Source organism: Primulina huaijiensis, chromosome 7, assembly GCF_012295235.1.
Source record: "Primulina huaijiensis isolate GDHJ02 chromosome 7, ASM1229523v2, whole genome shotgun sequence".
Taxonomy (NCBI): domain Eukaryota; kingdom Viridiplantae; phylum Streptophyta; class Magnoliopsida; order Lamiales; family Gesneriaceae; genus Primulina; species Primulina huaijiensis.
This window is the reverse complement of record NC_133312.1, coordinates 21343843-21354306: the sequence shown is the minus strand read 5'-3', so window position 1 is coordinate 21354306 and position 10464 is coordinate 21343843. Positions and strand designations below refer to the sequence as shown.

Genomic DNA, 10464 nt, shown 5'->3' with positions numbered 1-10464 from the left:
TAATAGGCTAAGTGATCACTTGATGAAAAAGGGATATGTAAATAATTCAATATGCCCTTGTGTTTTCATTAAGAAAACAACATCCGGATGCGTAATTATTGCTGTATATGTTGATGATTTAAACATCATTGGAACAAATAAGGAAATTCAAGAAGTTGTGTCATACTTGAAAGAAGAATTTGAAATGAAGGATCTTGGAAAAACCAAGTATTGTCTGGGTTTACAAATTGAACAAAAAGAATGTGGAATATTTGTTCACCAGAAAAATTATACAGAAAAGATCCTTAAACGTTTTAATATGGATAAATCAAATCCTTTAAGTACTCCAATGGTTGTTAGATCATTAAACATAGAAAAGGATCCATTTCGTCCATGTGAAGATGATGAAGATATTCTTGGTCCAGAAGTACCATATTTAAGTGCTATCGGTGCCCTTATGTATCTTACAAATTGTACAAGGCCTGATATATCTTTTGCCGTAAATTTATTGGCAAGATTTAGCACATATCCAACAAAGAGACACTGGAACGGAATTAAACATATATTCCGTTATCTAACGACAGACTTGGGACTTTTATATTCAAAAGATGCTAATCCAAGTATAATTGGTTATGCCGATGCTGGATACTTATCTGATCCACACAAGTCACGTTCCCAAACTGGATATGTATTTACTCGTGGAGGCACTGCAATTTCTTGGTGTTCACAGAAACAAACGCTCGTAACAACTTCATCAAATCATGTCGAGATTATTGCACTACATGAAGCAAGCCGTGAATGTGTGTGGCTAAAATCAATGACCCAACATATCCAAATCTCATGCGGATTATCATTCGACGAGAAGCCTGTTATACTATATGAAGATAATGCTGCATGTGTTGCTCAAATGAAAGAAGGATACATAAAAAGCGACAGAACTAAACATATTCATCCTAAGTTCTTCGCATTCACCAAGGAGCTTGAGAAGAATAAATGTATTGATGTTCGTCACATTCAATCAAGTGAAAACTCATCAGATCTCTTCACAAAGGCACTTCCTACGACAATATTCAGAAAGCACATATATAATATTGGGATGCGCAATCTACGATATTTGTGAAGAATTGTTCGTATCAACATGAGGGGGAGTTTACATGACTGCACTCTTTTTCCCTTACTTTGGTTTTTATCCCAATGGGTTTTTCCTAGTAAGGTTTTTAACGAGCAGTATAAAAACACGTAATGAAGACAATCATTATGATCATCATCACAAGGGGGAGTGTTGAAAAATAATATTTAAAATGCGTGTATTGAATATTTGAATGTTGAAAATTAGGTAAAATTAGGTGTTGAATATTGAAATTTGTGTGTGATGATGAAGGTAATGATGTAATTTATTTTTTGATTATTTGTAAAAATTTTCTATAAATAGATCTCACATTTGTGAAGAAAATCACAATTGAGTTGAGAGAAAAATATTATAAAGTGTGTAGTGTGATAATTTTGAGAGTTTGAGATTTTTACTTTTTACCGTAAATTTTTATTTTTTCACAACAACGTCTATTTACTCGCATTATATCTTTTAGAATACTATTAACAATCTATATATAGTAGAAACAAAAAATTATATCTTAATTTCATTTTTTTAAATTTCATCATTTTATATTACAATTTATCCCGTCGTTAAGTTTTACAATTATAACACGACTCTCATTTAAATATACCATTTCAAATTACATTAAAATTCCGTCAGTTACTTTTTACAATTATGATATAAATAAAAATATTCTCAACAAAAAATATGCGTTTGGTTAATTACTATAATATAATATATACGAGAAAATCGTTTATATCATTTTTTTTTCCAAATTCACTTTCAACAAAAACATAGAAATTATCATGGGATTAAGTTTGACAAAAGCTTAACTTGAATTTATACGTTAAATCAAATTTATATGGTATAAATTTTCAAAAAGAAAAATTGTATGGTATTACGTTTATCATTGTAAACCAAAATAGTCTGAAATTCCACAATCAGTCTTAAAATTAACGGATTTCGAATTTTTTAGCTCATGAAACGACTTGTTATAATTAGATTTCGAACTTAAATAAATTTTTATTCTCATGACAAATTACATATCCCTTTACAAAAGACCATCAAATGGAGGGTATTTTCGTCCACTGGATTTATGGACTTAGTCTTGAGGTAATGTGGTTGGACGGACATGCACGGAACGGTACATTCGTTCTTGGATTTGTCTAATTATTATTACAAGTACATTCAATATTTTGCATTAAATAAGGAAAAAAGAAAAGTAAATTATATAAGGCATGCCCCGCGAAATTCCTCTCAATCCCCCTTTTGTCTCAGCTTCTCTTCTCCACAAGTTATTCCATTCACATCTCTCTGATCTGTTTATATCGAGCAGGAGTTCCATTTCTTGATTTTCCCGTTGAATTTGCAGAAAGATATTCAAAGGGTTGGTCAACTTTTTCGTCTCTGAATACTTCTTTTTTCTAATCTTTCGAAATTGGGTTTTTGGGGAGTTCGAATTCTGTTTCTTGAAAAAGTATTTCCTTTTTCAATCATGTAAGTTGGAAAATGAAATGGGTCGTTTTCTTGGGGTTTACTTTTGGAGTTTAGAGGTAAGTTTTCGGGTGGGTCTTTCTATGGCTAGAATGCTTGGTCATGGATTTTTTTTGGTTTTTTGAATTTGTGAAAGGTCAAATCTGTTTTTTTTTTGGCCCCTTCAATTATTGTGCCCTTTTTTCTTTTTTAGATATGATTAGTAATTGTGATTGACTTTCTTGTTTAAAGTTCTTGTCAGGAAAACTACAGTCTACATAGCACTTTTGAGATTATTTTGATATTTTTACCCATTTTTTAGTAGCGCTGGAAGATTGAATCTACGGTATTGTTTGATTTTTGTGTTTATTTTTTTTTCCATCTTTGTTCTAATTGATGCCGATGAAATATATTCGATCTTTGCTAAATAAAAGATGAATTCTTATCAATCTTGGCAAGTATTTTACTTCCTGAAATAAATATTTGGTCTTTTTTAAAGAAGACAGATTCTTTTAAAACTCGACAACTGTACTGATTTTTGCCTTGGATTTGATCCACAGGGTTGCTTGTCTTAGCCAAGTTCTTGATTGAATATCAGACAATCAAGATTGAGATTTTCTGTGAATTGGGGCAGATAGATTCCTCAGTTTTGTCGAATCATGGATGAAATAAAAAATAAATGTGTTGGGGAGGTGCCAAAAGCTGAAAAATTGAAGGGCGCCTTAGGCGACAAGGGCTCAGGTGGCTTAAGTAGTAGCAAAGATATGATTTTTCGGGCGGATAAAATCGATCTTAAAAGCTTGGACGTGCAGCTTGAGAAGCATTTAAGCCGGGCTTGGTCACGGGACATTGAGGCTAAGGGAAGCCAGAAGCCTAAGGAGGTGTGGGAAATTGATCCGTCGAAGTTGGAAATTCGATATCTAGTGGCTCAGGGGACGTATGGCACGGTTTATCGGGGTACTTATAATAACCAGGATGTTGCAGGTAATTCCACCAAGTATTTCATTTTAATAATTTATGTTTCATGGTATTCTTTTTTTGTTTGATTCTATGAAGGGATCATTAATGACATCAAATTGTTGGTTTTACCTGTTTTATAGTATGCTTGTATTTAATGATACTAAAACTATAATGGTTTCTATAAACATTATTAATGTTTGTGGCACTAACCATATCTATTATTAATTATTGTATCGAAAAGATGTTACCTTCCGATGATTTCTTATGGTTGAATTCTAGTTTGTGAAGATATTTTGCTATTATTTAGTTTAAACTCATGGTAAGTGCGTTGTTTTTAACCTGACCCTGCCTTGAGAAATCGTATCGGGCCTCTGATTAATTCGCAAACCTTTAAATGCATAGGTGCACGAGTTTAAGGCTTCTCCCACCATTGACGCCGCATTTTATTTCTCGCAGTCTGTATGTTAAATATTAAATTTATTAGGTTCACTTGAACAATCACCATCTTATAACGTACCCTTGCCTTGAAATTATCTCAGGTGTATGGTCAGTAACCTTAGAACATAAATGTAAGTTGTGGTCTAATTTTCTTTGTAGTACTATTCGATATACTTCCTGTCCTAGTTGTGACTCTGCCACTCTCGCGTTTACTTGTTTGTGACAATGATGTTAGATACGGTATACGAAGTGAAACACTTGTATGGAATACTGGATCAACAATCTGAATTCTGACAATAACTTTATGTTGAGTTGTCTAAGTTCGGTGTTAGATTGTCTGAATGACACGTTGTTAACTTTGTGTAATGGCCCTTGGTTACTTTGATGTTTTTTATTACGAAAGTTAGGAAATCCTGGTTTCGGCTATATTAACGACCATTTCTCGAGATAGATCATTGATATTTCTTATTATACGTTCACATCAGTGCTGAAATGATATTACTCATGCTTTTACAGTGAAGTTGCTGGACTGGGGAGAGGATGGCATGGCCACAGCTGCCGAATCTGCCGCTCTTCGTGCATCGTTTAAACAAGAGGTTGCTGTTTGGCACAAGCTTGACCATCCGAACGTTACCAGTGTAAATTTCCAACCTCGATTTCTTCAATTCTATTATCTTCATATAGCCATAGGCCAATCATACTATGTATTATTTCTTCCTACTAAAAATGATATTGTTTCCTTTTAGTTTGTCGGTGCTTCAATGGGAACTTCACAAATCAAAATCCCGTCCAAAAACCCTTCCGAGAGCAATACCAACTTTCCATCAAGGGCATGTTGTGTCATCGTGGAATTTCTTGCTGGAGGGACGTTGAAGAACTACTTATTCAAGAATCGGAAGAAGAAGCTCGCCTTTAAAATTGTGATACAACTTGCTTTGGACCTATCTAGAGGGTAATTTTGAAATTATTAACTCGAGAATCTTTTAGCGAATACTTACCATTATTGAATATGCTCTCAGGCTTAGCTATCTGCATTCGAAGAAAATCGTACATCGGGATGTCAAAGCTGAAAACATGCTATTAGATTCTCAGAGAAACTTGAAAATTGCCGACTTTGGTGTGGCCCGTGTTGAAGCTCAAAACCCCAAGGACATGACTGGTGAAACTGGAACCCTAGGCTATATGGCCCCTGAGGTATACATGGATGAGTTATACATTCGAGACGCAGTACTGTGTAAATCTTTACTCTGAAGATTTTTCATTTAAATAGAAAAGGCTTTTAATGCTCAACCTAACATTAGGTTCCCCCTCTATATAGTATAAATAGAAACTTAAATAGGTATAAGACCGAGCGCTTGTCTTGAACCGTAAAATATAGCTGGTGTGAGCGGTGTAAATAAAATATTATATATTGCACAACCAATGCTTTACATTTTTATGATTGTACATAAAACAATTGCGACGATTATTGCTATCAAGCACATTATAGTTATCATATAAGTCAATTTAAATTTCGTTACAATAGTTACCATTTTAGCAAAAGCATAGCAATTGATACATTTATTTCATATTTACATAGGTACTGGATGGGAAGCCCTATAACCGAAAATGTGATGTCTACAGCTTTGGTATATGCTTATGGGAAATATATTGCTGTGATCTGCCTTATCCAGATCTTAGCTTCGCTGAGGTTTCTTCTGCCGTCGTTCGACAGGTAATATACTCATATAAAACCGAAATTTTTCCTTCTTTTTCGACCTTTCATCATCTTGTGTTGAAATACCTATTTTTTGGATCAACTGGATGAGGGATGTGGTAAAATCGAATCCCCTTTCTTTCTTTCTGGTTCAATGTTATATGGCAGTTCTATGCTAGTCGTTGATTTGTCGAAATTAATATTTTTGTTATCCGATGGTACGTAGAGAATATGAAAGTCTGATGTTAAGGATCCCATAGAATGGCATATATCATTCTTTACAATTCTCTCATCGATCAGCTACTCATTTACATTTTACATGATGTAACTTTTGTAGAATTTGCGGCCCGAGATTCCTCGGTGTTGTCCCAGTTCTGTTGTAAGTATCATGAAAAAGTGCTGGGACGCGAACCCAGAGAAACGACCAGACATGGATGAGGTCGTAAGGCTGTTGGAAGCTATCGACACAAGCAAAGGAGGTGGAATGATACCGGAAGACCAGGCTGGAAAGTGTTTCTGCTTCACTCCAACTCGAGGGCCGTAATGAGCTCTGTTTTTTTTTCTTTTCTCCTCATCCTTACGCTCGGGTTGAATGGATGTCCGCCATATTAGTTGATCAACCAGCGAAGAGTTTGTCGATTTATGTTCGAGTCGTTTGACGAATTATATATTTGTTCCTTTGCGATTTTTGTAGCGAATTATATCGATTGTTGGAAGGAATATTTATGTACATTCGATCAAATGCTAAATTTTAATTATTGAATTAACTTATGCTATCATAATGAAAATCAACTTATTAAAATTCAAATGGATAGATTGAGAAAAATTTATTCTTTCTGATCATTTAATCATTAAATTTTTTTTAATCCCATTTTAATTATGAAATAATGATATTTTATAATGAATTAAAATAATCATGTAATCCGCTAAATTATTTTTTTAAGAAACTTTTTTTAGCTAATATATCTGGTTTTGTATTTAATGGGTAAAATTGGCTTAAAATCCCCACCAATATTCTCATTTTATGAATTAATCCTCATGTTTTTACTTTTTTTTTATTAAGGGCTCCTTGTTGTCCAAAAATTTTATTGCCATTAAAGGTACATTTTTATCTTTTAAATTTAAAAATTAACTAACTATTTTCTTTTTGGCAAAAACTTGTGTGAGACGGTCTCACGGGTCGTATTTGTGAGACGAGTCTCTTATTTGGGTCATCCATGAAAAAGTATTACTTTTTATTGTGAATATGGGTAGGGTTGCCCCGTCTCACAGATTAAGATCCGTGAGACGGTCTCACATGAGACACACTCTTTCTTTTTTGATGTTCAATTAGTCTTCCGACGATTTTCTCCTCCGGCAACTATCCTCCATCGGCAATATTTTGTGTGGACATTGTGTATTTTGCACAGATCAAGAAATTCGGAAATGTGTACGTAATTCTTTATTTCACTGCTATTTCCGGTGGCCAGAAATATATATACTTAAGGCCAATTTTTTACAATGCAAATATGACAACCGAAATCCATCGAATTATTTTGAATCATTTAACTCGCTGAATAATACTCATTGTATTACAGTTACCAAATATCACTTCACTCGATGAACTAGTTCTCGAATCTATCTATATTGTGCTTCTACAACCCCTTCAAATCCATATAATTTTTAAAGCAAAATCATACAAAATGCATCTACATCACAATGCAAATCACTGTCAAATCCTCAAAACAAAACCTTCTGAAAAATTCGATGGATTTAGGGTGCAACCACATATGGGAAAAGGAAAAATATATCATAGTTGCATTGTAGCAAATTGTCCCAAAAAACATATAATCTGGAAAAAAAAATAGGTTCAAACGACCTCAAATATGCCAAATGAAGCTCAAATATGCACATAGATTAATATAAATAGTTAATTTTTAAACTTAATAACTAAAAATGTACATTTTAATTGTAATAAGGAGCAAATAAAACTTTTTGATAGTAGAGAGTCTTTAATAAAAAGTACTGACATAAAGACTGATTCATAAACCGAAAATATTGGTGTAGATATTTTAAGGGAAATTGACCTTCAGTCCCCAGTCGTCGATTTTTTTTGTGTTCAGTACATGGGTACTTTTTTAGTACCACATTTCCACATGAAGTGTACCACATTTTGTATGACATAGTACCACAATTTTGTGGGTAGGGAGTGAACCCAAATAAATATTTTGATGGAGATTTTTCACCAACTTCCCCTAGATTTTAAGCTAATTTACTTTTATTTAATTCATGTGGAGCCAATTATGAAGAATTTTTCTCCCCCCAATAAAAATTGTAAAACTATGATGAAACAATAAATATTTGTCGTTTTGTCAAAAAATAGTACAACTCAAAATTTTAAATCTTACAGCATCCCAAGCGTCGTGCACGGTTCAATTGTTTTGCTAGCAGAACAATTATTGCATCCCAACAGATATCAAGATTCAAACTTCACAAGTTTAAGCGGGTTTAAAACAAGATTAAGAGTGAATTTTTTTTTAGTTTTTAGCATAAGATTAATGATATGAAGTTAATTAATATATTAAATAACATATAAACATACAAATTTTAAGAATAAACACATAAATTTTCAAGTTATAAATAATATAAGCCTCAAAATCATAAATTGTGCGGAGTAAAATTTTTGTGTTAGGTCAAGTGTCATCTTTTATTCGGAAAAAAATGAATGATGCAAGACAAATTTTATTCGTCTTGTAATTGATTATCCGATGAATCATGCTATAACTTGATAATTATCAACATCACTATCTTGTCTCAATGTGACTCAACTAGAAAAGAAGCAAAATCATGTTAACAAACTTTTCTTATTGATAATGATGTCGAGACTCTATCTGCCCCTAGCTTATACTTGGAATTATTTGGAAACTGATTTTTTATATTACACCTGAAACGTTTCTCTTCCACTCGTGAAGTTTTAGTCATTTGATCATTAACATATACTGTCGGTTTCGAACGAGTCATGTGATCTTATAACATGATGAGAATTACATCCGAGTAGGGAGAGAAAATATACTTGGAATCCCAAATTTTTTGAAATCGATCGACTTATTCACGCACTAAAATGATTGTGGAGACAGCAATCAAGTCTTGTGATCAATTTAGTGACGTTTGGAATGCACATTTTTGGGGACTCGACTTGATTGTGAGAGAGTATACCTCAAAAGTCTTTGTTTATATATTTAATTTCTTGTCTAATTTTAATATACAGTTCGTGGCGGCTTAGAGAAAACAAACTCGTTATAAATTATATTTAATCTCTTTTAAATATAAATGTTACATTTTTTTTCTTGCGCCTCAAATATATAATCTGGTTTTCATATTTAATATTATTTTTCCTATTATTTTTTTTTATCAATCTACTTTCATGATTAAATATGTTGATCCGTTTGTATCTTATTTTGATCAATTTTCATGATTAGCTGATTTAATAAAAAAATAAAATTGAAAGAAAAGTAAAAGACAAGCAAATCCACTAATGTCATATGTTACACTGGTACAAGAACTTATTTAAATAAATGTCTTTTTTTTCCTTCTTATGACGCCTCTTTGACAAACACATTCAGTAGACTTGACGAGCACCATTCATCTTTAATATCCGTTAACTCAAACTCTCTTTGATAACATGTTTCTCTCTGGAGAACGCTACACTCCTCTCATGATGAATGAATCGTCAACTAGTGACACTCGTGCACCACCAGCAATATAAAAGTTCTCAAAACAGAATGATAAAGTGGCGATTTTTGAATCTTGTCGTAGCATTTTTCGCGACGCAGAATACAATACAGAATGAACAGTTTTTGTTTTTGGATCTTTAATTAACCAACTTGATAAGGTTACATCATAAAATATACGGTATACTCAATGCAAGAAATATAACTCTCTCGAGAAAGCACCTTCTTCTCCCAAAAGAATGGTTGAATGAGTATCGTGCATAAAGCAACAACCAACAAATCAATTTTGAAATATTTGACATTAAAATCTCATCGGCCTCCCTAGACCACACATGGCCACTCTCGACAATTTTCAAATTGAATAAGACCTCTAATGTACAGAAAAATACATTATATCCAAGATAGACAAACTATTTCAAAATTTTGCATATTATCTTCTCATATCAATCAAGATAATATATTTCTATCTCTATAATTTCTTCAACAATCAAAATATATATTCAACAAAATATTTTCTCCCGTTTAAATCAATATTTTTTGACAAATTAATCTAAAAAATTAAGCCAATTAAAAAATAACATCTAACTATCTCCCTTTCTAGCTTATTTTGGAAGAATCATAAAAACAATATTCAAGAAAATTCACAAACATATAACGCTATCTCTCTCTTTTGACAAAAATAAAAACTTTAGAAATCAAATCGTTAAGCTTTCAACCATTTTCCCCTATCTTTGAGATGTATACAATGCTCCCTCTAATATCAACCATGCGATTTTCCTACTAGATTCTTTGTCACATGTTATGAAAATGTATTTGCAATGGCCTCGTGTATTCTCCATCATGCATCATATCATAGCCTTAAAAACCGAATTCTACACTCCAGGGTGAACATCTTTAAAAAAATGAATTCTCTCTGGTATCGCTTATTGATCCGAATTTCTCTTATTTTTCCTAGTTTTCATGATTAACCCACTTAATAAAAAAGATAAAACAGAAAACAAATATTATCTTCTCATATTTATGAAGATGATATCTTTCTATCTCCGTAATATCTTCAACAATCAAAATATATATTCAACAAAATATCTTCTTCAATTATCTCCAAAATCTTCAAA

General features: G+C 32.5%; 1 protein-coding gene across 2 annotated transcripts; it reads left to right on the top strand.

The window, feature by feature from the left end:
• The first annotated feature begins 2289 nt into the window (after positions 1 to 2289).
• On the top strand, positions 2290 to 6316 carry LOC140981756 (serine/threonine-protein kinase 52-like). 2 transcript variants are annotated; one of them, XM_073448186.1, is made up of 7 exons: positions 2290 to 2459; positions 3106 to 3529; positions 4460 to 4581; positions 4690 to 4895; positions 4963 to 5137; positions 5523 to 5657; positions 5977 to 6316. In XM_073448186.1, the coding sequence occupies exons 2-7, from the start codon at positions 3205 to 3207 to the stop codon at positions 6181 to 6183; spliced, it is 1170 nt and encodes a 389-aa protein (XP_073304287.1). In that variant the 5' UTR covers positions 2290 to 2459; positions 3106 to 3204; the 3' UTR covers positions 6184 to 6316. The 2 variants fall into 2 exon arrangements, with proteins under 2 accessions (XP_073304287.1, XP_073304286.1); XM_073448185.1 differs by lacking the exon at positions 2290 to 2459 and adding an exon at positions 2748 to 2891.
• The last annotated feature ends 4148 nt before the right edge of the window (positions 6317 to 10464 follow it).